This window comes from Ascaphus truei, chromosome 18 (genome assembly GCF_040206685.1).
Source record: "Ascaphus truei isolate aAscTru1 chromosome 18, aAscTru1.hap1, whole genome shotgun sequence".
NCBI lineage: Eukaryota > Metazoa > Chordata > Amphibia > Anura > Ascaphidae > Ascaphus > Ascaphus truei.
The window spans coordinates 1274951-1301114 of record NC_134500.1 but is presented as its reverse complement, the minus strand read 5'-3'; the positions used below and the strand labels follow the sequence as shown (position 1 = coordinate 1301114).

The 26164-nt window shown below is 44.5% G+C and overlaps 1 protein-coding gene across 2 annotated transcripts in view; it reads right to left on the bottom strand.

Annotated features, from left to right (window-relative positions):
• Positions 1–26164, bottom strand: part of FANCI (FA complementation group I) — a 34870-nt gene that overhangs the window by 5119 nt on the left and 3587 nt on the right. For both annotated transcript variants that reach the window (XM_075575164.1, XM_075575163.1), the window contains exons 3-30: positions 25716–25788; positions 21237–21367; positions 19933–20086; positions 19785–19842; positions 19370–19411; positions 19059–19182; positions 18168–18253; positions 16541–16673; positions 14889–14975; positions 14594–14730; positions 13884–14064; positions 13547–13634; positions 13149–13279; positions 12164–12234; positions 9879–9993; positions 9647–9769; positions 9401–9469; positions 6831–6932; positions 6366–6548; positions 6157–6278; positions 5633–5797; positions 4069–4248; positions 3756–3922; positions 3353–3435; positions 2880–2996; positions 2684–2735; positions 2067–2194; positions 207–275 (exon numbers count right to left, since the gene is read on the bottom strand). In XM_075575164.1, the coding sequence (XP_075431279.1) occupies positions 207–275; positions 2067–2194; positions 2684–2735; positions 2880–2996; positions 3353–3435; positions 3756–3922; positions 4069–4248; positions 5633–5797; positions 6157–6278; positions 6366–6548; positions 6831–6932; positions 9401–9469; positions 9647–9769; positions 9879–9993; positions 12164–12234; positions 13149–13279; positions 13547–13634; positions 13884–14064; positions 14594–14730; positions 14889–14975; positions 16541–16673; positions 18168–18253; positions 19059–19182; positions 19370–19411; positions 19785–19842; positions 19933–20086; positions 21237–21367; positions 25716–25788 (3171 nt within the window). The remainder of the gene's footprint in view (positions 1–206; positions 276–2066; positions 2195–2683; positions 2736–2879; positions 2997–3352; positions 3436–3755; positions 3923–4068; positions 4249–5632; positions 5798–6156; positions 6279–6365; positions 6549–6830; positions 6933–9400; positions 9470–9646; positions 9770–9878; positions 9994–12163; positions 12235–13148; positions 13280–13546; positions 13635–13883; positions 14065–14593; positions 14731–14888; positions 14976–16540; positions 16674–18167; positions 18254–19058; positions 19183–19369; positions 19412–19784; positions 19843–19932; positions 20087–21236; positions 21368–25715; positions 25789–26164) is intronic.

Here is a 26164-nt window from a genome sequence, read left to right as displayed (position 1 = left end):
AGTGAGAGCAGTGAGTGAGTGAGCAGTGAGTGAGAGAGCAGTGAGTGAGAGCACAGTGAGAGAGAGAGAGCGCAGTGAGAGAGAGAGAGAGAGAGCGCGCAGTGAGAGAGAGAGCGCAGTGAGAGAGAGCAGTGAGAGAGAGCGCAGTGAGAGAGAGAGCGCAGTGAGAGCGCGTCTGCTCATGGCTTCTGTAATCCAATACTTACTGTGACCGTAGGCGCTGATGTCTTTAGATTTACAATGGCAAAATGTGATGGCTTCTCCACTTCAATATCCTGTATGAAAGGAATGTGTTACTTACTCAGGGCGTTTACATCCTTATTTCATGAAGCAAGACAACACAGCAAAGCACTCGCTAATAACCAAACTAGAGCACATGAGACGCAAAGGGGCATATTTACTGAGTAATCGTGGGCTAGGAGACTCCTTCCAGCTGACTGATATGTATGGGCTGTAAGATGTATTCCAACACTGCCACAATAATGCTTAGTAAATATGGCCCCAAATCACAAACAATCCAGCCAATTAAAAATAGAAGTTATCTCAGACATATTAATCAAACAATTCAATAAGTAAAAGTAAAGGCTCACTTTGTAGACGAGTCCTTTAAAATGTTATTTATGCCTTCTACAGAGAATATGCATTTCCTTTTCTGTGCCTCGGCACTTCAGACGGGCGTGTAATTTAGAGTGTAATTTAGGGCTGTTTACTCTCAGAATATAACCGAGATGCCTATTTAATAAATGCATATTTTAGGATTTCAGAAAATAATTTATAAAAAGAAGAAATGCCGACTATTTGCAGAGTGCGAGGATTCCCGGTGTGTTCCTACTTATCACACAATACAGTAAAGTCAGCGCAAGAGTGGTATTGTGCAAAGTAATTTATAAAGACCCCCCAGAGAGGCCCGAGGCCCGGCTGCAGGGGCACATGAGGGCGTATTGGTTATTTATTCCCTTTAATTGTCACTGAATTCTTATGCTAATGTTTATGTATTGTGTTTGTACTTATGACACTAATTATTCACAGGGAGTGTATGTATTAACCCCTATTAATATTCTCATATTTTGGGACACATTGAGTAGAAAGGCTTTTAGCCCGACCTAATTATTTTGTTTACAATGTGAGTGAGCCCAAGTATAAGTAGTACTGTACCTGGTCAATACCGGCCACGTGCCCGAGTATAAGTAGTGCTGTACCTGGTCAATACCGGCCACGTGCCCGAGTATAAGTAGTACTGTACCTGGTCAATACCGGCCACGTGCCCGAGTATAAGTAGTGCTGTACCTGGTCAATACCGGCCACGTGCCCGAGTATAAGTAGTACTGTACCTGGTCAATACCGGCCACGTGCCCGAGTATAAGTAGTACTGTACCTGGTCAATACCGGCCACGTGCCCGAGTATAAGAAGTACTGTACCTGGTCAATACCGGCCACGTGCCCGAGTATAAGAAGTACTGTACCTGGTCAATACCAGCCACGTGCCAGAGTATAAGTAGTACTGTACCTGGTCAATACCGGCCACGCGCCCGAGTATAAGAAGTACTGGACCTGGTCAATACCGGCCACGTGCCAGAGTATAAGTATTGTACCTGGTCAATATTGCCCACATGCCCGAGTATAAGTAGTACTGTACCTGGTCAATACCGGCCACGTGCCAGAGTATAAGTAGTACTGTACCTGGTCAATACCGGCCACGTGCCCGAGTATAAGTACTGTACCTGGTCAATACCGGCCACGTGCCAGAGTACAAGTACTGTACCTGGTCAATACCGGCCACGTGCCCGAGTATAAGTATTGTACCTGGTCAATATTTCCCACGTGCCCGAGTATAAGAAGTACTGTACTTGGTCAATATCGCCCACGTGCCCGAGTATAAGTAGTACTGTACCTGGTCAATACCGGCCACGTGCCAGAGTATAAGTAGTACTGTACCTGGTTAAACCGGCCACGTGCCCGAGTATAAGAAGTTCTGTACCTGGTCAATACCGGCCACGTGCCCGAGTATAAGAAGTACTGTACCTGGTCAATACCGGCCACGTGCCCGAGTATAAGAAGTACTGTACCTGGTCAATATCGCCCACGTGGCCGTGGATATCTTGGGACAGTTCACGTAGCACACTAACTGGGCTCTTGAACAGAGCATGGAGACTAAATAGTAGGGTCATTAAGCCCTTGCAAAACTGGACGTCCTCTGTGGGAAGAGAAGAAACGATGAACCCGTTATTTCCCTCGCCCTGTAACCATTTTGCAGATATGCTACAGGTGTGAGATGGAGAACATGTCTGAACCGTACGATCCTGAAGGACCCCACTCCTTATCTGGTGATCAATGCTGACCCCGGTATACACGAGCCTGCGTATTTAATCAGCAAGAAACATGTCTGCAGCATTCACATTCTGGGCCCTGACCCATGTGAGAAACTTTATCATGAAGCGGCGACGCTATGATAACCACTGCAAGGGTTAATGTTACACTAAGCATGTCACGTCTGTGTTAGTGCATTAATACGAGTGTAAATATTACAAATACACGTGTGCACTACTAAAACAAAACGTTACACAAACTGCTACCTTACAAGAAATCAATATGATAAAAACAGCTTTCTTTAAGACTGTACAAGCAATCCTTACAATGCGACCTGTGAGGTCATTTTTGGGGTAGCTGTATTATTGACTCTCACCAAAGTTGCTCTCTTTGCAAATTTTCACAGTCCAAGACAGCATCTGCACAAACTAAATCAGAAAAAAACCAGGGATGAGAATGCAGGAATTCTTCATGGACTTTACAGCAAAACAAGTACATTTGTGTATCTTACGCAAATTTCTCTCCACTTACTCAAATTGGTTGTTTTGCAAACCGTGTATTTCCTAGTGTACCTGCTGAGAAGAGGGGTCCAGCAATCTTGATAATGTAGACAAAATACTGACTAACAGAAGTGCTTCTTTGCTGTTAAAATCATCTTCTCCACTATTAAGCTGATTCAAAAGAGATCTCTGAGAACGGAAAATGAAATCAATAACTATTAAATATAGAACTATAAAAAGCAAATATTATATATATATACATATACATATACATATACACACACACACGTAACTGCTAAGAAAGAACATTTATCCTGGGAATTCATGTACATATAAAACACACACATTCGTGAACATCAATGGATATAAAAACTATTTCACATTAAGTTGCATGCATGTAATAGAATACAGTAATCCCTTTTAATATTTGCTGTATGCTTTGGAGTTTGTGATATCTGTTAGTCAACGCACATTAAAAGAACATACAAGTTGAAATTGTCTTTGAGAAATTACTTCCCAAGTGGAGGTTAATCTTCAATACTTACTTGAAACTGCTGGATTTGAAAAGCGGTTTTCTCTGTGACATTGATTTCCCCGTGATCTTCCTCTCCATCATCAACTGAAATATCTTTACAAAAATTATAATTAAAAAATGTTACTTGATGCAAGAATCCAAAGCTTTCTGCACAAACCAGTCAGTAGCACATCCATGTTTTATATTAATAACTTTGTTATACTTGTTACTGTACTTATAACGATTGACTGGTAGTTAATTTCACCTGCTATTGTCCAGGTACATCACTATTATAATCTGTACACATTAGACCATGCGTTTGAAATCATTTTAACCAAGACACTACTTTCAATGACTTAAGCTAATGGTCTATAGTCAGAATTGCAGAGTGAAACATTTTGCATCACCATCTTTATCCTATACCAAATACCTACCCAAAGCAGCAAGAAACTGTGGGATCTTTGGCGGATAGCGTTGTTGAACAGTACTAAATATCCGCAGCAAGCCCTCGAGGCAAAGCAGGGAAATGTTCTTCCCTTTCTCCTTCTTCCCAGAGTCCTCAGCTGCTGTAGGAATGGACGTGTATCGCCACATGAGCACCCTGCGCAGACAAGGAGGAGGAAGGCATTCAAAGGAACGAAACATCAAGTGATAGTTTATCTACAACTTGTTCCAAGGAAAGAGAGGTTGCAGCACACAATTTCACAGTGACCGGAATCCACATGCCTGGATCCTACGTGTAATCACCTGGTTATTTCACAGACGCTGCGGAACATCTTATCGCTGTTCTGCCCGTCAGGCTCCTCTGTGTGTCCTGTGTCCTCCAACTGTTGTATTTTCTGTAGCGCAACACAGACCGTGTAGCGCATGAAATCAATGCTGGCTCGAAGGACAGAAAGGCTTTCTTCGTGGGTTCGGGTGCTATCCCTGCAAAGCCAATGAAGACATTATCCCCGTTTGTACGTAGTATACAGTATCAACACAAACGGCAATTTCTGTCCAATAAAATGCCACTTAACATGATACGTTATCGCAAAAAAGGGTGATGTTCCCAACACTCAATGTGAATAAAGTGGGGAAAAAATGGAATATGCCAAAATATATCAATTGTATTGAAATAGAAATATATATTATATAATCTGGAGGACGCTACAACTCTCATCAGGGAAATCTATGCGTACAAAGAGATGCCGAAATGGCGTGATGGGAGGTGGGGGAGGGAAAAAACAAGGGGGAAAAAAGGGAAGGGGGTGACAATAAACTGCCTAATGGCAAAAGACGGAGTAGATGTGATGAAGTAAAGGGGGGCAACGTTTCGGGGCAGAACGCCCATTCCTCAGGCCCGTTCCCACAGATCACTAAAAAAAGGAGCCTGCTGTACTTCCCTTCATAATATACCCCAAATATCTCCCTCCCGTATGCACTGTAATTATGCAAAAAACAGAACAACAAAGGTGTACTTCCATAGACAGGGAAAACAAAATAGAGAAGCACTAACTAATCATGTCAGTGTACCCACACAGGCTTACACTACTATTGCCAGTAATCAGATTAATGCCTGTTAAATGCTAACTGTGAAACCCTGTAATACTAACATAGGTAAGTCACACTATCACAATGATTAAAGAACCAGCCTAGTGCAGATACAGTAAATAGGAATCAGAAGCAGACAAATAAGCAATGCTACTTTACATGTGGCTAACCCCAAGGGAAATAGGAATCAATAGAGACAACATTTCAAACAATTGAGTGACAGAGAAATCCGCAGTATCAAGTTTCCACAAAAGTAGTATGCCGCATAGATTCATACGGATCACCAGTCTCTGGAGCAGCTCGCTTCATCACATGTACTCCGTCTTTTGCCGTTAGGCAGTTTATTGTCACCACCTTCCCTTTTCTCCCCATGTTTTTTCCCTCCCCCACCTCCCTCCCATCACGCCATTTCAGCATCTGTTTGTACGCATAGATTTCCCTGAGAAGAGTTGCAGCCTCCTCCAGATTATTATAACTGTGTGTTAATACTGTGTATTTCTATTTCAATACAATTGATATATTTTGGCATATCCCAGTGTTTTCTCCCTTTATTCACAGTGAGTGCTGGGAACATCACCCTTCTTTGCGCTATAGTTGTGGGAGGGATAGGGGTCCCTCCTGTCGTTCCCGTGCACCAGACATTATATACTTTAAACTTTACTTTGGGAGTGCTGTCTGTAACACCATACTTTTTGTATTATTCATCATATTAAAACAGTGAAGTAAAGATTCTTTTCTAGAACACGAGAAAGAAGCGTGTAAAAAAATAACACCTTACCTGAATAACGCAGTTAAGAGCGTGGACACAAAACTCATAGAAAGCAGACTTTTGGGTGTTTTATTATTTCCAGCTGATCTGCCTTTCCCCGCTTTCTCCTTCAAGATATCGGACACTTTCCGGTAACACTTAAACAGACCCAAAATATCTTCAAACTTGCTCTTGCTGTAAATAAAGCAACAAAAGGAACCAGTTAAAAGCACGTGGCACCAGAACAACAATAACTGCAATCAAATGCCAATAAATCATTTACTGTATTTGATCTAAAACCATTTAATGTGCACCTTCCATGTTGCTGCCTAAAACACAATACTTTACAGGCACAGCCGAGGGGCTTGTGTTCCCAAGTCTATTTATTACATCATCCTCATCTGTATGACATTGTAAACACATACATTAACAAGGAGATGGATTTAGGCACTTAATGACATACGTTGCCATCAGTTTATCAAGTGTTAGTTTCCTCCTATAAGTATTTAGGCAAACAAAGAAGTTACATACAAAACATGGGGTCTTAAACTTACCTAAAGTTTGCTGTGGTAAAGTTATACTCAATGAGGACCTCACAAACTCCCATAACCATAATAGCATAAATACTGTTCTTCATTCCAACACCCGATGACATAGAGAAGTCTGCTGACTTGTCCTAATGTGAACACAGCAAAGCACAATTAACACCAAACATTGACAATCTGCTGGACACGTTGTATCTGCCCGGACAGAATAACATTACCAATTCAAAATCCTCCAGGTCACATTTGATCATTCTCCGGGTTGTGGACTCCAGCATGTCATCAAGGTCTTGCTGAAATCCCATGGCACCATCTTCATCATCCTCATCATTTGCATTTCTTTGCTGCTGTAAACAGCTCCTATACCAGCTCAGACAATGATGAATACAGCAGAGTAAGTGTGCCTAGGGCAGAGGACAGGGACAAGGACACACTACTCTTATTAAAGGGAAATTGTACATTATACTTTCACAGTAAGTGGATCATATAAATAAAGCTCAGCAAGCTGAGGCATGTATACATTAATGACCACTAACTGCATCACATTCATACTGTTCCCATGATTTAATTAACTACATTAAATAGAGAGACCTTGAGATGATCTATAATTTAGGTTTTATTCAAATATGGGCAAAATGAAAGTTTAAGAACACAGAACTCACTAAAAGATCTTTGCATGCCCTTACCATTGGTTCTTGCAAAAAGATCTGGTCTCCGTGAGCGGTGATGCACCCCTCGAGCTTTAATGGTGGCAACAGGTCAGGCTCTGGTTCATAATAGCGCTTCAACTGTACAGAATAGACAGCTCATATAATGCAAACAACAAAACAATATACAGGCATACCCCGCATTAACGTGCACGATGGGACCGGAGCATGTATGTAAAGTGAAAATGTACTTAAAGTGAAGCACCACCTTTTTTCCACTTATCGATGCATGTACTGTACTGCAATCATCATATACGTGCATAACTGATGTAATAAACGCATGTGTAACAGGCTCTATAGTCTCCCCGCTTGTGTAACAGGCTCTATAGTCTCCCCGCTTGTGTAACAGGCTCTATAGTCTCCCCGCTTGTGTAACAGGCTCTATAGTCTCCCCGCTTGTGTAACAGGCTCTATAGTCTCCCCGCTTGTGTAACAGGCTCTATAGTCTCCCCGCTTGCGCACAGCTTCGGTACAGGTAGGGAGCCGGTATTGCTGTTCAGGACGTGCTGACAGGCGCATGCGTGAGCTGCCGTTTGCCTATTGGGCGATATGTCCTTACTCGCGAGTGTACTTAAAGTGAGTGTACTTAAACCAGGGTATGCCTGTACTGAAGTCAAGGAATACGGATATGATTAAGTTGGTAATATCAAAGCATGCATATTTATACTGTATACTTGAACTACCTTAAAAGTTTGTAATGTTGCACATACGAATTAAAATTGGAGCATTCACTTTCCTTTTGTTTAATCAACTCATTCAAGTCCAGTAACCCTGGAATTACCCCAGTACCTGCGAGAGTAGTGTCTGCATGATGGAATTACCCAAGTACCTGCGAGAGTAGTATCTGCATGATGGAATTACCCCAGTACCTGTGAGAGTAGTATCTGCATGATGGAATTAACCCAGTACCTGCGAGAGTAGTGCCTGCATGATGGAATTACCCCAGTACCTGCGATAGTAGTGTCTGCATGATGGAATTACCCCAGTACCTGCGAGAGTAGGGTCTGCATGATGGAATTACCCCAGTACCTGTGAGAGTAGGGTCTGCATGATGGAATTACCCCAGTACATGTGAGAGTAGGGTCTGCATGATGGAATTACCCCAGTACCTGCGAGAGTAGAGTCTGCATGATGGAATTACCCCAGTACCTGCGAGAGTAGTGTCTGCATGATGGAATTACCCCAGTATCTGTGAGAGTAGTGTCTGCTTGATGGAATTACCCCAGTATCTGTGAGAGTTGTGTCTGCATGTTGGAATTACCCCAGTATCTGTGAGAGTAGTGTCTGCATGTTGGAATTACCCCAGTACCTGTGAGAGTAGGGTCTGCATGATGGAATTACCCCAGTACCTGCGAGAGTAGTGTCTGCATGATGGAATTACCCCAGTACCTGTGAGAGTAGTGTCTGCATGATGGAATTACCCAAGTACCTGCGAGAGTAGGGTCTGCATGACGGAATTACCCCAGTATCTGTGAGAGTAGTGTCTGCATGTTGGAATTACCCCAGTATCTGTGAGAGTAGTGTCTGCATGTTGGAATTACCCCAGTACCTGTGAGAGTAGGGTCTGCATGATGGAATTACCCCAGTACTTGCGAGAGTAGGATCTGCATGATGGAATTACCCCAGTACCTGTGAGAGTAGGGTCTGCATGATGGAATTACCCCAGTACATGTGAGAGTAGGGTCTGCATGATGGAATTACCCCAGTACCTGCGAGAGTAGAGTCTGCATGATGGAATTACCCCAGTACCTGCGAGAGTAGAGTCTGCATGATGGAATTACCCCAGTACCTGCGAGAGTAGTGTCTGCATGATGGAATTACCCCAGTATCTGTGAGAGTAGTGTCTGCATGATGGAATTACCCCAGTATCTGCGAGAGTAGTGTCTGCTTGATGGAATTACCCCAGTATCTGTGAGAGTAGTGTCTGCATGTTGGAATTACCCCAGTATCTGTGAGAGTAGTGTCTGCATGTTGGAATTACCCCAGTACCTGTGAGAGTAGGGTCTGCATGATGGAATTACCCCAGTACCTGCGAGAGTAGTGTCTGCATGATGGAATTACCCCAGTACCTGTGAGAGTAGTGTCTGCATGATGGAATTACCCAAGTACCTGCGAGAGTAGGGTCTGCATGACGGAATTACCTCAGTATCTGTGAGAGTAGTGTCTGCATGTTGGAATTACCCCAGTATCTGTGAGAGTAGTGTCTGCATGTTGGAATTACCCCAGTACCTGTGAGAGTAGGGTCTGCATGATGGAATTACCCCAGTACTTGCGAGAGTAGGATCTGCATGATGGAATTACCCCAGTACCTGTGAGAGTAGGGTCTGCATGATGGAATTACCCAAGTACCTGCGAGAGTAGGGTCTGCATGACGGAATTACCCCAGTACCTGTGAGAGTAGTGTCTGCATGATGGAATTACCCCAGTACCTGTGAGAGTAGGGTCTGCATGATGGAATTACCCCAGTACCTGTGAGAGTAGGGTCTGCATGTTGGAATTACCCCAGTACCTGTGAGAGTAGGGTCTGCATGATGGAATTACCCCAGTACCTGTGAGAGTAGGGTCTGCATGATGGAATTAGCCAGCTGGGAATTCCGGCGCAGGACGTCATAAAAACCCTGATATAGAACGAGAAACTTTTAATTGGTTAAGCCACTTTATTTCAGTCTTAAACTCCCTAAGACGGACTCAAATAATTTACAGTGACCTTAAAAAAAAAAAATTTAAAAAGGAAACCCCCCTTGGTGGTTGTGCCTAAAATAGTCAGATGTTGGGTCAGAACATGAAATACGAACCTCATACAGCATAAGCCTGACATCGGCCTGCTGGCTCAGGCAGCGCCGCAAGCTGCCCAGGATTTCCAGGCAAAAGGCCTCGTTAGCTGCAGAGTTATAGCGCATGTGGACATCCACCTGCACCTGGGAGACAAAAGCTATTACAACAAAGCCGTATATACAAAAAAAACCGCTCAGAATGTGTTCACGTGAACATTGCTCTGAAAGTGATCCAGACGTGAGTGGCACATACCTGGCTGGCACCTATGGCTTGGCTGCATTGGGAGGAGGACAGGCTGCCCAAGACTTTGAAATTCTTTAACAGGAGCAGAAAGCCGGCAACAGCGGATTTCCGAGCATCTATCTGACTAGCAACAAGAAGCAGAGATAATCAGAGGCAGCTTTCCCGTGGGGCTACAGCCTAAAGATGCCATTTTTGGGGGTCAATTTGTGCGTCTCACCTTTTCCGTAGCACTCCCCCTCCTGTAGTGTCGCGTTGTCATGGCGAAGTGACGTCACATGACGCCTCGTTGCCATGACAACGCAGCGTTACATGATGCCGTGATGTCTGTTGCCATGACAACGCGACATCTTGTGGCACCGCTTTGCGTCGTATACTGAGGAGGGGGGCTGCCCCCCAGCCTACAGGCGGCAAAAAGCTAAAAATCGGCCCCCGCAGGTTGATATGCCCAATAATGTCATAATCCCAAATTATTACTACACTATGTCAAAGGACGGATGCGATTATTAACATTAACAGCGTGGTCAATGTTAGAGCCAATGAGCTTCTTGAGGGTAAAAAATAAATAATCGTATGTAGATTTTCATGCTGCATATATAACTAAACAATTTATCGGTCACTTATTCCCTCAGACATTTCTATCTTGCCATGCAAGTAAAAAAATAAAAAATAAAAATAACAATATATTTATTATTATATATGTATGTGTGGCTATATATATATATATATATATATATATATATATATATATATATATATATGTATGTGTGGATATATATGTATGTGTGGATATATATATGTATGTGTGGATATATCTATATATATATATATATATATATATATATATATATATATATATATATATATATATATATATATATATATATATATATATACACACACACATACACACACGTATGTGTGTGTGTGTACAAAAAACACATGTATATGTGTGTATATATGTGTGTATGTATGGGTGTATGTATGTATGGGTGTATGGATGTATGTGTGTATGTATGCATATGTGTATGCGCACGCGCGTGTTTATATATATATATGTACATGCGCGTGCATGTGCATGTATGTGTATGTTGACACTTGAAATTACCGCCAGCCGGAGCGCAGGGAAGCCAGGGACTCCAAATACACCAACACAAACGCGATGACGTCACAGCTCTACGCGTTTCGTCACACTGCGGCGACTTCGTGACGAATGTTGGTGTATTTGGAGTCCCTGGCTTCCCTGCGCTCCGGCTGGCGGTAATTTCAAGAGTTAGCAACCATTATATGAGGGAGCAAAGGACGTGCAGGCATTGGATGCCTTTATATCTTGCTGCCAATTCGGGATAGGAGTTCATGGTGAACCTGGGCTGTTTACATCCACTCTGCAAACCTGGGACTCAATCTACCACCGCAGATGACCACAATAGAGATTTCTCTCCCACGAATTGTTCTGTTTAAAATCCTGTAAGTGCACATTCTTATGGGTTGCTAATTTTTTAAATAAATGTACCTTATTTTTTACTCAGTTACGTGCTATGGAGCTTGCGCTTTTGTTTGTTTTTTGTTCATATATATATATATATATATATATACATACACACGTGTGTGTGTGTGTATGTGTGTACAAAAAACACATGTATGTGTGTGTATGTATATATGTATATATGTATATATGTGTGTATGTATGTATATATGTATATATGGGTGTATGTATGCATGTATGTATGCATGCGTGTGTATGCAATATATATATATATATATATATATATATATATATATATATAGCACTCACAGTGTACTCAGCACTTTATAAAAGAGCCAATACAGTACAGGGAATATAAGTGCAACAAACTAAATCAGACAGGAAAGGAAATCTCTGCCCCGAAGAGCTTACAATCGAAGTGCTGCGTTGGGGGAGTTACATAGACAGCAGGTGAGGGAATAGGTGCTGTAGATGGCAGTGTTTGGCCACAATGGCTGGTAGGAGTGACTGTGGGTAGGAGTGACTGTGGGTAGGAGTGACTGTGGGTAGGAGTGACTGTGGGTAGGAGTGACTGTGGGTAGGAGTGACTGTGGGTAGGAGTGACTGTGGGCAGGAGTGACTGTGGGTAGGAGTGACTGTGGGTAGGAGTGACTGTGGGTAGGAGTGACTGTGGGCAGGACAGTAGCCACACATTTTGCTTATAATTGCACACCAATAACCAGTGTGTGGTTGGTGTCCGTTGTGAAACTCGTTCTGCAAAATGTTAAAATTAGCATTCCCCACAAAGGGGAGTTTTGGAAAATCAACTTACCTGGAAAACATTGCTTTTCTTAGTACAAGGATGAGAGAATCCCTCATGGACATACTGATCTTAAGAAGTGGCTGTAAGAATATATTAGCTTTAATAGGGGATGGGGTAAATATCACAAAACATGATATAACCTGAAGAATTGTAGCTAAATTGGATGTTTTTATTCATTGTGAACTAGGAAAATAACTAACATTAAAACTTCCTATTAGCTTTAAACAATATTAAGTACTAAAGTGTGACCTCATTTACATGCAATTTCTGAGCGAAGACATTTAATAACATTGTGCATTACATTACAGGTAGCACACCTACACAAAGTACACCTATACAAAATAATGCCTCCTGGTAACCGTCACCTACACAATGATACAAAATAATGCCTCCTGGTAACCGTCACCTATACAACGATACAAAATAATGCCTCCTGGTAACCGTCACCTACACAATGATACAAAGTAATGCCTCCTGGTAATCGTCACCTACACAATGATACAAAATAATGCCTCCTGGTAATCGTCACCTACACAATGCAAAGTAATGCCTCCTGGTAATCGTCACCTACACAATGATACAAAGTAATGCCTCCTGGTAATCGTCACCTATACAATGATACAAAATAATGCCTCCTGGTAATCGTCACCTACACAATGCAAAGTAATGCCTCCTGGTAATCGTCACCTACACAATGATACAAAGTAATGCCTCCTGGTAATCGTCACCTACACAATGATACAAAGTAATGCCTCCTGGTAATCGTCACCTACACAATGATACAAAATAATGCCTCCTGGTAATCGTCACTAACAAAAGCACATCCGCTAGAACAGACAATGCCCAGATAATGAAAATACACTGCGCTGTTTGTATAATTATTCTAAGTGAAAAATCTCTGGTCATAAAAAGCCTGAGATCAGTTCACCTACATCAATGTATCAGGGAGACTTTAAGACTCGGCAAAGGCTGATAAAACATGCATTGTTTGTACCTGTACCGCTTTAAGTAGGCCCTGCACGGTGTTCAGAGGCAGAAAGGACAAGTGGTCAAATGCTTCAGTGACCTTAGACGAGGAATTCTGAAGGACGAGTGGGGCAGAAATGACAATGTCTGATAATAAGTCTGGAAAAAAAATACTACAATATATACATGTGTATCCTCTGTACGCAGAACACAGGCACGTCGTTGACCAACGCTAAACTAAAAGAATATCTGATTACTCTAAATGACAAATATTAAACGTTAGTCAAAGTAACTCAATGAGAAAAAAATAAATAATATATTTCCACTACACATTTAACTGGAATCGTTATCAGAAAGGCGATGTTGGAACAAAAAAATTAATTTGTTTCAGAACCTATATATAATATATATATATATATATATTACCTATAAAGTGACTAATAGGAGTTGCTGCCTTCGTAATAACTCTATTCAAGACCTGTTCCAAAATCTCACTTCTGATCGGCTCATGTACCTACAAGGTAAATACAAAATAAAAGTGTATTAAACAACAGGTGGTTTAATAATCTGTAAAGAATTGGTAAATGTGTAACAAGTGTGAACAAAACCTGAAATGATTGTATATTAAAAGTGTACTAATATTTTAAATGAATACTGGAACACAAAAGACAAACTGTAAGTGTTTGCCGCACGCCTGAATTTGCAGTAATCTCAGCACAGCGCTTACCAAACAGTATTACGTATTAAATTAAAGTCACTTCACCTTAAATGTTTCTATTAATATTTTAGCTCCAAGTTGGCACGCTTGCTGGGTGGGCGTTTTTAAAGTTCCTGCGTTTGTTTCTGCTACTTTTGCTCCTGCAACTGCTTTTGGTCCAAATGAATCCATTAAAATAAAGCCAAGTTCCAGCAGGCCTTGGGTAACATGATCCCAACCATAAACACTGAAACAAATAGAAATGCTGGGTGAGCCCCTGTAATCAGGTCTTCTTTATAAACCGCTGCCGTAAAAGGAATATAGTTTGTGTTCACGGAGCTGCGGACCTCTGTTCTGTATATATCAGCGGCTTACACAATAATCCTGGCTGTGCTACGCCAGCCTGGCAATTTTAATTAAAATGAAAGATTTAAAAACCTGAATGATGTTTTCTGCCACTGATCCTTACCCATCCCCTGAAATGCGCCCTCACCAGTGTTAACATTAATAGCAAAGAAGAAATGGCGAGAAGAAGGCGGTGAAGCTGCCTACGTCAGTGATACAGACCGGGAGTCCTCTGGATCAGCATTAATATTAATAGCAGAGAGTAGTGATGGGCAGCGATGTTACAGCCAGGCAGAGCAGTAGGCCACATATATAAAAACAGGGAAGATCTACTAATTCATATTTTAACACATGGATTTTGTAACAATAATTACATTTTGCGAATCATTATTAATCCAGATAAAAACACTCAACACTTGACTATTATTCACCTGTTTTTCACGGTTTCCAGGAGCATTGAGGAAGCGCAGCGCGGCAGAGGAACCAAATCCTGCAGGAACTTAGAGCCTTGCTGAAACTGGAGGTCTTTAAAGCCTTTCAGTATTGTTGTTTTCAGGAATTCAAATACCTGTAATTCACAGATGGTGTGAACCACAAGAGCAGAATACGCATATTTCATAAAATAGTACAATACCGAGTGGATTTATTGCTTTAACGGTTACAGAAAGCAGCAGAACATATCGTGCAGCATTAAAGGAGTTAGAGAATGAATAAAATAATAAGTACCTGTTCTTCAAACCTGTGTATCCTTGACACAGACAGCAGAAGAGCCACACTGAACGGGCAGAGGCTCGTGTCTCCCTGCTGGTCAGCCTTGGACAAAAACAATCAATACCGTCAATAACACATTTTTTTTAAAAAATTTTTTTAAATGTCCTATTAGTTTTAATAAACAAAACTTGACATGTTTAACAAAAAATACAAACAGACATGAATTCTGTTTATTGATGTAGAATAATAGCAGAACCTTTCTCCCACAGCCAGCGAATGAATGGAAATCACTTCAGGAAAACATGGAAGAGTCGTCTCAAATGACACTGGCGTTCTGTATCTCCATGTACCATGTATGTATCATGTGTACCATGTAATGTATCATGTGTACCATGTATGTAATCATGTGTACCATGTATGTATCATGTGTATCATGTATGCAATCATGTGTACCATGTAATGTATCATGTGTACCATGTATGCAATCATGTGTACCATGTATGCAATCATGTGTACCATGTATGCAATCATTTGTACCATGTATGCAATCATGTGTACCATGTAATGTATCATGTGTATCATGTATGCAATCATGTGTGCCATATATGCAATCATGTGTACCATGTAATGTATCATGTGTACCATGCAATGTATCATGTGTACCATGTATGCAATCATGTGTACCATGTAATGCATCATGTGTACCATGTAATGCATCATGTGTACCATGTATGCAATCATGTGTACCATGTAATGTATCATGTGTACCATGTATGCAATCATGTGTACCATGTATGCAATCATGTGTACCATGTAATGTATCATGTGTACCATGTATGCAATCATGTGTACCATGTAATGTATCATGTGTACCATGTATACCATGTAATGTATCATGTGTACCATGTAATGTATCATGTGTACCATGTAATGTATCATGTGTACCATGTATGCAATCATGTGTACCATGTAATGTATCATATGTACCATGTAATGTATCATGTGTACCATGCATGTATCATGTGTACGATGTAATGTATCATATGTACCATTTATGTATCGTGTACCATGTAATGTATCATGTGTACCATGTATGTATCGTGTACCATGTAATGTATCATATGTACCATGTATGTATCATATGTACCATTTATGTATCATGTGTACCATGTATGTATCATATGTACCATGTATGTATCATGTGTACCATGTAATGTATCATATGTACCATTTATGTATCGTGTACCATGTAATGTATCATGTGTACCATGTATGTATCGTGTGTACGATGTAATGTATCATATGTACCATTTATGTATCGTGTACCATGTAATGTATCATATGTACCATGTATGTATCATATGTACCATGTAATGTATCATGTGTACCATGTATGTATCGTGTGTACGATGTAATGTATCATATGTACCATGTATGTATCGTGTACCATGTAATGTATCATATGTACCATGTATGTATCATATGTACCATGTATGTATCATGTGTACCATGTAATGTATCATATGTACCATTTATGTATCGTGTACCATGTAATGTATCATGTGTACCATGTATGTATCGTGTACCATGTAATGTATCATATGTACCATGTATGTATCATATGTACCATGTATGTATCATATGTACCATGTATGTATCATGTGTACCTTCAGATACTTCACTAACTCCCTCCCCAAGTCTTGGTCCAACTTGATTGCAAATACAATGTGTAAGATGATGGTTCCCTCCACATGCCGGAGCTGGTCCTGTGGGATCGTCGCATCTTCCAAGTCTAATGACCTAAAAACCATTTGGAAGAGTCAGTTCCGCGCACTCCAGGAACAGAACGTCTCTCACTAAGGGGCTCTCTCTTTGTTTAGCCTGGTGTATGTATATTTTTATTTGTATAGCGCCATCCACATACATAGCGATTTACAGCAGTAATACGCGGGACATAAGATGCATAATAATAAGAAGCGCTTCAGACATAAAAGTAACATTAGGAAAAGGAGTCCCTGCCCCGAAGAGCTTACAATCTAAGTGGTGCGCAGGAAGAACGTACAGAGGCAGTAGGAGGCCGTTCTGGTAAGTGCGTCTGCAGGGGCCACGGTCTGTGCACAGGAGATGTAAAGTATCCGCCAGCGGAGCTACCCATATGCAAATAGACAGAAATTAGGGTGCGATGTAAGGAGGGGCAGAGGAGGGTATAGTGAGATATTGGGGTGAGGTTTGAGGGGCAGAGGAGGGAACAGTGAGATATTGGGGTGAGATTTAAGGAGGGGCAGAGGAGGGAACAGTGAGAGATTAGGGTGAGATGTAAGGAGGGGGAGAAGAGTATATAAACGTGACGAGAATTTTGTGTGTAATACGGGATTTAATAGGAAGCCAGAAGAGGAATTTCTGCAGGAGAGACGCTGAGACAGATTTAGGAAAGAGTAAAGGGATTCTAGCAGCAGCGTTTACGATAGATTGTAGGGGAGACAGGTGTGAGGCAGGAAGGCTGGACAGTAGGAGGTTACAATAGTCTAGATGGGAGAGAATGAGGGCCTGTGTTAGAGTTTTAGCAGTAGAGCAACACAAGAAAGTGCGTATCTTTGTAATGTTACGGAGGAACATGCATAACTATGCATTGACCTTTACTTTCATTATAAATTAAAAAGTTTTCCTCATTTTGGAAAGGAAGCAGGCCCAAATTGATTTTTACAATGAGTTCAGAAGATTCTAAAAACGAAAAGCTAAACAATATAATTCTAGGCCAAAATGTTCACTATAAACACACAGATACCCAACTAGCTCTGAGAACCCCCTTTTCCAAGAGAATATATAGGTATTGCACGGTGTATTTTTGTCACATTGGAAGTAGCTTTGGGGATCTTTGTCTGTTTTTTGTTGCAAAATGTTGACTATAAATAATTTTAGAAGGGCAAGAATATTTTCATGTAACTTGGCATCATTGTTGAGGATTATCCATCACCATGCCTTTCAGTTCCCTATCCCCCCCCATACGTCGCAGCCTCTATTGGCCCACGTGTCGCGGGGGATTTAAACCTCCATGACGTGCTCGTGGCACCATCGGGTGTCGAGGAGAAGGGAGTCCCCGGAGCGGAGGTTCTGGAGAGGCGCTGCTTCCTATAGAATAGGACGGGGGTCACGAAGGAACAGCTGCTTTAATATCTGTTTGATCGACACATTAAGGAAGATACAATGGGGGAAACACGTTGCATTTCAGTGCACTACAAAACAAGACATTACTACGGATTACGGTTATTGGCAGATATATTGATAATTACTCACTCTGCATTCTCCTGCTGCCCTCTATGCTTCTGATCCAGATCATTAAAAAAAATGATGATTCCTTCCAATATATTCTTTTTATTCCCCTGTGAGAACATTAAACAAATAAACAAGACACTCAAACATTAGACGAGTTTAGTAAATCAAAACGTTAGAATATAAATAGTTCCCATTTCCAATCACAAAGATCAGTGTCGATGCAGTCACAGAAATTTGCTTCGAAAGGACTTTATGTCGCTTTTAAAGTATTGATCTGCGCTGTAAATTAAATAAAACACTTGAAACGAGGTTTGCATTAAGTTAACAAGTTAGGTTATAGAAACCATTAAAGCTGCAGTTCAGTCAATATCCTGCATGTGTGGGTTTTTTTAATAAATCAGTTCTGTAGTAAGAAAAAATACTTTTAGCATTTTCTGTTTTTAAAAAAACAACTTTAAAGACCAATTTTCTTGTATTCTATTTTAACAGCCATTTGCTAAGGCACTGCCCCTTCATGTCCTGTCACAAGCCCTGGCACACCCCTTTGTCAGCCCTGCCCTCCCTCTAGCACATGTCAGTGCAGGAGTGCTCATGAATATTCATGAGCTTCCACTGACAGACAAGCAGAATATAAACAGATCCCTTCACTAATTATGTCACCAAATTTCGACCTATCAATACATGGAGAACGAATTGACCTGCAGCTATACAGTTCTTAGAGATGGTAATTAGAGATTGCACACATAAAACTATTGAAGTAAAAAAATTAATTAAAAAAAAAAAAAAGACTGAACTGCAGCTTTAAACATAACTTATCCACAAAGAACAAAAAGAGAACTGAAATGAAAAACCTTAGAGTAGCAGAATAGTCCATTCCTTGGCTTTAGAGAAAAGCACAGTAATATATGTTACCTTAGCAGAGAGAAGCAGGAGCTGGTAAACCAGCGGTGGGATTTCCTGCAGGTCTAACTTGGAGAACATTCGCAAAACTTTTTCCACCACAAACTGCAGTTCGTCTGTGCTCAGTGGGACATCCCTGAAAAGTCAAACACGTGCAGGAAATTAAACACAAAAGGTTTAACTCGGCTAAAACCCATTTGTCCAAACATTACATGACCTATCCAAGGCTTTGAAAGCAGTACAATTTAGACAGATTCGGAGCACGTTCTGACTTGCAGGGGTTTAGAGAAGGTAAGGAAGGCGTTTTACATTGGCAATCTTACCTAAACATCGACGTCAGATAAATCACACACTGTGGGTCCCATCTACAAAGAATAATGTAAAAGCAATGATTAACTTTCAAGGACAATCTTGTTTTGTGCTTTATTAATAAAGGCAACATTACATAGATTCACTCTGCACACTCCATACCACTTGAATTTCTTATATCCCAGGCATAGAATCTATTTCCATGAACTTATACATATTACTATAAAGATATATATATACATATATATATTATACATATCTTTATATTAATATTTGTGATGCAATGATAAAGCAGAAAGAATAATGGATAAACTTAGTTCATTAGGAGTAGTAAATTATTGCACAGTGACTCCAATTTATATGTAGCCTAGTTTATATTTTTGATATATAAAGATGGTAACAATAAATATGATCATATAAGACACTGACCTGCTAGAACAAAGGCTGTTTATAAGCTGTTTCTTATATTCTTCTCCTGTAAGATCACCTAAAAAATAAAAATCATAAAAAAATAAATCTAACTGATCAATTAATCCCAAACCTATCACATATGTTGGTAGAAATGGTATTTAGTTACCTTTCCCATAGGCCAAACTTTCCTTTGAAGAAAGAACAGTGAGAATCGTGGGAAACAGCTCCAGTGATTTGCCATTCGACAGACTCCCTCCTTTAACACCATCAACAAACACATTGGCCAGTTCAATGAGGGAAGGCCCTGGCAACTGATGAGTCTGATGTGGAAAATAAGCAAGGATTCAAGAGACAGACAGCAAATAAAAGTATTTATAGATATTGGCGGTGGAAGTGTACACAATATCCAACATTATACATTAAATCAGACAGCCTCGGCTTTTTATAATGTATCAGAACTTGCAATCCTTTGTATTAGTGTCATCTTGCAACCAGAGAAATATTTGTTGTAATGTTAAATGAAATTATTTGCTTCAATGTCGTATTTGAGGCTTTTGGTAAAGTAAGTTTTGGGAATCAAAAATACTAATTAACTGGGGATAAATTATTAGAATCCTTGATGGGGAAGGATTTAGGAGTGCTTATAGACAGCAGGTTTAGAAATAGTGCCCAAAGTCATGCATAGCTGCAAAGGCAAACAAGAACATATCTTGCATTAAACTGGCAATGGATGGAAGGGAAGTAAACATATTATGCCCCTTTACAAAGCATTAGTAAGACCACACCTTGAACATGGAGTACAATTGTGGGCACCACTCCTAAGAAAAGACATTATGGGACTAGAGAAAGCACAGAGAAGAGCCACCAAATTAATAAAGGGGATAAATAACCTAATTTATGAGGAGAGGCTAGCTAAATTAGATTTGTTTACATTAGAAAAGAGGCGTCTAGGAGGGGATATGATAACTATATACAAATATTCGGGGACAGTACAAGGAGCTTTCAAAATAATTATTCATCCCAAGGCCAGTACAAAGGAAAGGGTTATTTACAGTAAGGGCAGTTACAATATGGAATTCATTACCCATGGAGACTGTGATGGCAGATACAATAGATTTGTTAAAAAAAAGTCTGGACATCTTTTTAGAAAGGAAAGGTATACAGGGATATACCAAATAAGTATACATGGGAAGGATGTTGATCCAGGGAGTAATTCGATTGCCAATTTTTGGAGTCAGGAAAGAATTTATTGTTCCCCTTATGAGATATCATTGGATAATGTGTCACTGGGGTTTTTGTTTGCCTTTCTCTGGATCAATATACTGTAAGTACAAATATAGGATAAAGTATCTGATGTCTATACTTAGCATAGGTTGAACTAGCTGGTCTTATGTCTTTTTTCAACCTCATCTAATATGTAACTGTGTAACTATGTAACAAGGTAACAGTAATCCAATGTAAATGCCTCACCTCCAGCATTAACAACCCCACAATCTCAGAGACAATCTCTCGCTGCAGGTCTCCAGACTCAACAAGCTGTATGCTGTGTCTATAAACCACAAGCTTCCTGTGTACTCCTGCGTCCTGAGAGCACGGGGAGCCTGCAAAGACAAGGAAACTGGCCCATGAACACAGGGACATGTGTATGTGACACAGGGACAGGTGTATGTGACACAGGGACAGGTGTATGTGACACAGGGACAGGTGTATGTGACACAGGGACAGGTGTATGTGACACAGGGACATTTGTATGTGACACAGGGACATGTGTATGTGACACAGGGACATGTGTATGTGACACAGGGATATGTGTATGTGACACAGGGACAGGTGTATGTGACACAGGGACAGGTGTATGTGACACAGGGACAGGTGTATGTGACACAGGGACAGGTGTATGTGACACAGGGACAGGTGTATGTGACACAGGGACAGGTGTATGTGACACAGGGACAGGTGTATGTGACACAGGGACAGGTGTATGTGACACAGGGACAGGTGTATGTGACACAGGGACAGGTGTATGTGACACAGGGACAGGTGTATGTGACACAGGGACAGGTGTATGTGACACAGGGACAGGTGTATGTGACACAGGGACAGGTGTATGTGACACAGGGACAGGTGTATGTGACACAGGGACAGGTGTATGTGACACAGGGACAGGTGTATGTGACACAGGGACATGTGTATGTGACACAGAGACATGTGTATGTGACACAGAGACATGTGTATGTGACACAGGGACATGTGTATGTGACACAGGGACATGTGTATGTGACACAGGGACATGTGTATGTGACACAGGGACATGTGTATGTGACACAGGGACATGTGTATGTGACACAGGGACATGTGTATGTGACACAGGGACATGTGTATGTGACACAGGGACATGTGTATGTGATGCCATTAATTAAACCGACAACACACCGCTGGAAATTAGCTTCTGACACCAAATAGATGGCTCCAGAATAATCCAGTCCGGATTTATTTTTCATTAGCATGCACAATTGCAGTAAAACTGGACTTTTAATAAGTGTAATATTATTACACTGCGCGGGGAGCACGGGCAGCGCGGGCAGGACGGGCAGCGCGGGCAGGACGGGGAGCGCGGGCAGGACGGGGAGCGCGGGCAGGACGGGGAGCGCGGGCAGGACGGGGAGCGCGGGCAGGACGGGCAGCGCGGGCAGGACGGGGAGCGCGGGCAGGACGGGCAGCGCGGGCAGGACGGGCAGCGCGGGCAGGACGGGCAGCGCGGGCAGGACGGGGAGCGCGGGCAGGACGGGGAGCGCGGGCAGGACGGGGAGCGCGGGCAGGACGGGGAGCGCGGGCAGGACGGGGAGCGCGGGCAGGACGGGGAGCGCGGGCAGGACGGGGAGCGCGGGCAGGACGGGGAGCGCGGGCAGGACGGGGAGCGCGGGCAGGACGGGGAGCGCGGGCAGGACGGGGATCGCGGGCAGGACGGGGAGCGCGGGCAGGACGGGGAGCGCGGGCAGGACGGGGATCGCGGGCAGGACGGGGAGCGCGGGCAGGACGGGGAGCGCGGGCAGGACGGGCAGCGCGGGCAGGACGGGCAGCGCGGGCAGGACGGGGAGCGCGGGCAGGACGGGCAGCGCGGGCAGGACGGGCAGCGCGGGCAGGACGGGCAGCGCGGGCAGGACGGGCAGCGCGGGCAGGACGGGGAGCGCGGGCAGGACGGGGAGCGCGGGCAGGACGGGCAGCGCGGGCAGGACGGGGAGCGCGGGCAGCGCGGGCAGGACGGGGAGCGCGGGCGGCGCGGGGAGCACGGGCAGGACGGGGAGCGCGGGCAGGAAGGGCAGCGCGGGCAGGACGGGCAGGACGGGGAGCGCGGGCAGCGCGGGGAGCGCGGGCAGGACGGGGAGCGCGGGCAGGAAGGGCAGCGCGGGCAGGACGGGCAGGACGGGGAGCGCGGGCAGGACGGGGAGCACGGGCAGCGCAGGCAGGACGGGGAGCGCGGGCAGGACGGGGAGCACGGGGAGCGCGGGCAGGACGGGGAGCGCGGGCGGCGCGGGGAGCACGGGCAGGATGGGGAGCGCGGGCAGGACGGGGAGCGCGGGCAGGAAGGGCAGCGCGGGCAGGACGGGGAGCGCGGGCAGGACGGGGAGCGCGGGCAGGACGGGGAGCACGGGCAGCGCGGGCAGGACGGGGAGCACGGGCAGCGCAGGCAGGACGGGGAGCGCGGGCAGGACGGAGAGCGCGGGCAGGATGGGGAGCGCGGGCAGGACGGGGAGCGCGGGCAGGACGGGCAGCGCGGGCAGGACGGGGAGCGCGGGCAGCGCGGGCAGGACGGGGAGCACGGGCAGCGCAGGCAGGACGGGGAGCACGGGCAGCGCAGGCAGGACGGGGAGCGCGGGCAGGACGGGGAGCGCGGGCAGGACGGGGAGCGCGGGCAGGACGGGGAGCGCGGGCAGGACGGGGAGCGCGGGCAGGACGGGGAGCGCGGGCAGGACGGGCAGCGCGGGCAGGACGGGGAGCGCGGGCAGGACGGGGAGCGCGGGCAGGACGGGGAGCGCGGGCAGGACGGGGAGCGCGGGCAGGACGGGGAGCGCGGGCAGGACGGGGAGCGCGGGCAGGACGGGGAGCGCGGGCAGGACGGGGAGCGCGGGCAGGACGGGCAGCGCGGGCAGGACGGGGAGCGCGGGCAGCTCGGGCAGGACGGGGAGCGCGGGCAGGACGGGGAGCGCGGGCAGGACGGGCAGCGCGGGCAGGACGGGGAGCGCGGGCAGGACGGGGAGCGCGGGCAGGACGGGGAGCGCGGGCAGGACGGGGAGCGCGGGCAGGACGGGGAGCGCGGGCAGGACGGGGAGCGCGGGCAGGACGGGGAGCGCGGGCAGGACGGGCAGCGCGGGCAGGACGGGCAGCGCGGGCAGGACGGGGAGCGCGGGCAGGACGGGGAGCGCGGGCAGGACGGGGAGCGCGGGCAGGACGGGGAGCGCGGGCAGGACGATGTAATGATGGTAAACTCCAGAGAACAAATCACTGAAACACGTAGAGGCCATGTGAGGTTACGAACGTGTAAACAGTCGCAGTGTTGGAAGACGGATTGATTTAGGGAGACCGTTATACCGAACGGACAGTGATTGTTCTCTGGAGTCGCCATCATTCCGCCCGTGTTCCCCGTGTTCCCCGTGTTCCCCGTGAAGCCTGCACAACATTTCTAATTCATATTGTAAGTAGATTTATGTATAATGTGTTTATGATTGAATATGTTTTATAAATTGTTTTTAAAAATGTGTATTATATGAGATATATATATATATATATATATAGATATATATATATATCATACTGATCCCTAGTGTGCTGTTGGCTTCTTTTCTCACTCTTTCTTGTTTGTAGTGACAAAGGCGGAAGAGGGAGGAGGGGGTACGTGTAGAGGGAGGAGGGGGTACGTGTAGAGGGAGGAGGGGGTACGTGTAGAGGGAGGAGGGGGTACGTGTAGAGGGAGTAGGGGGTACGTGTAGAGGGAGTAGGGGGTACGTGTAGAGGGAGGAGGGGGTACGTGTAGAGGGAGGAGGGGGTACGTGTAGAGGGAGTAGGGGGTACGTGTAGAGGGAGTAGGGGGTACGTGTAGAGGGAGTAGGGGGTACGTGTAGAGGGAGTAGGGGGTACGTGTAGAGGGAGTAGGGGGTACGTGTAGAGGGAGTAGGGGGTACGTGTAGAGGGAGTAGAGGGAGTAGGGGGTACGTGTAGAGGGAGTAGAGGGAGTAGGGGGTACGTGTAGAGGGAGTAGAGGGAGGAGGGGGTACGTGTAGAGGGAGGAGGGGGTACGTGTAGAGGGAGTAGGGGGTACGTGTAGAGGGAGTAGGGGGTACGTGTAGAGGGAGTAGAGGGAGTAGGGGGTACGTGTAGAGGGAGGAGGGGGTACGTGTAGAGGGAGTAGGGGGTACGTGTAGAGGGAGTAGAGGGAGTAGGGGGTACGTGAAAAGGGAGTAGAGGGAGTAGGGGGTACGTGTAGAGGGAGGAGGGGGTACGTGTAGAGGGAGTAGGGGGTACGATACCTTTTATTGAACCAACAAGTAGTTGATATGTTACAAGCTTCCCAACCTCTCAGGGACCTTCATCAGGTGTGACAGAAATACAGAAACACAATAATATATATACAGTGTATGTAAGAGCGATATCTGGTAGCAATGGAAGCTGAAGTGGGAAATAAGGCAAGTTAGAAACAGGTTGCCTCGTGTGAAAATGAACAGTAGAGACATAGAAGGCTTTTCTCTTTTGAAAGGCAAAGGCAGCCTGGACATTAAGGAGACGTGAGGGGGGAGTGAGACCCCTCGCTCTTTCCTGTTTGCGAGACCTCCATCGCGAGATCTCTTTCAGAGATTTTAGAGTATTCCTGCCGGCAGCAGCAAAGGGAAAAGTTATCCGTGTCCGGATGTAAATGTGCGAGCGCACGATCGCGGTCTCCATACTTTCTCTTACCTTTAAAAATGCCTCGTAATAGCGCACCGCACTCTTTCCCCTTAACTGCGTGTTTTGTGATGATATCTTTAAGCTGAAACAGAAAAAAACGCTTAAAAGCATCAGAACACGCAGCGTCGATTCAAAGCTTTAAAGTCGGAGATTGTGCTTCAGATATCACTTTGGAATCCATGAGCAATATGTAGAAACTGTATTGGAGGACTCGGAAATGCTTACATGTCACACTACAGTAGTACATGTTATTTTTTTCTTCTTTTCTAATTGAATACTAGCTGATTTGTGTATGGAAGCTGAGAGTGTGCGTATGGAAGCTGAGAGTGTGCGTATGGAAGCCGAGAGTGTGCGTATGGAAGCCGAGAGTGTGCGTATGGAAGCCGAGAGTGTGCGTATGGAAGCTGAGAGTGTGCGTATGGAAGCTGAGAGTGTGTGTGTATGGAAGCTGAGAGTGT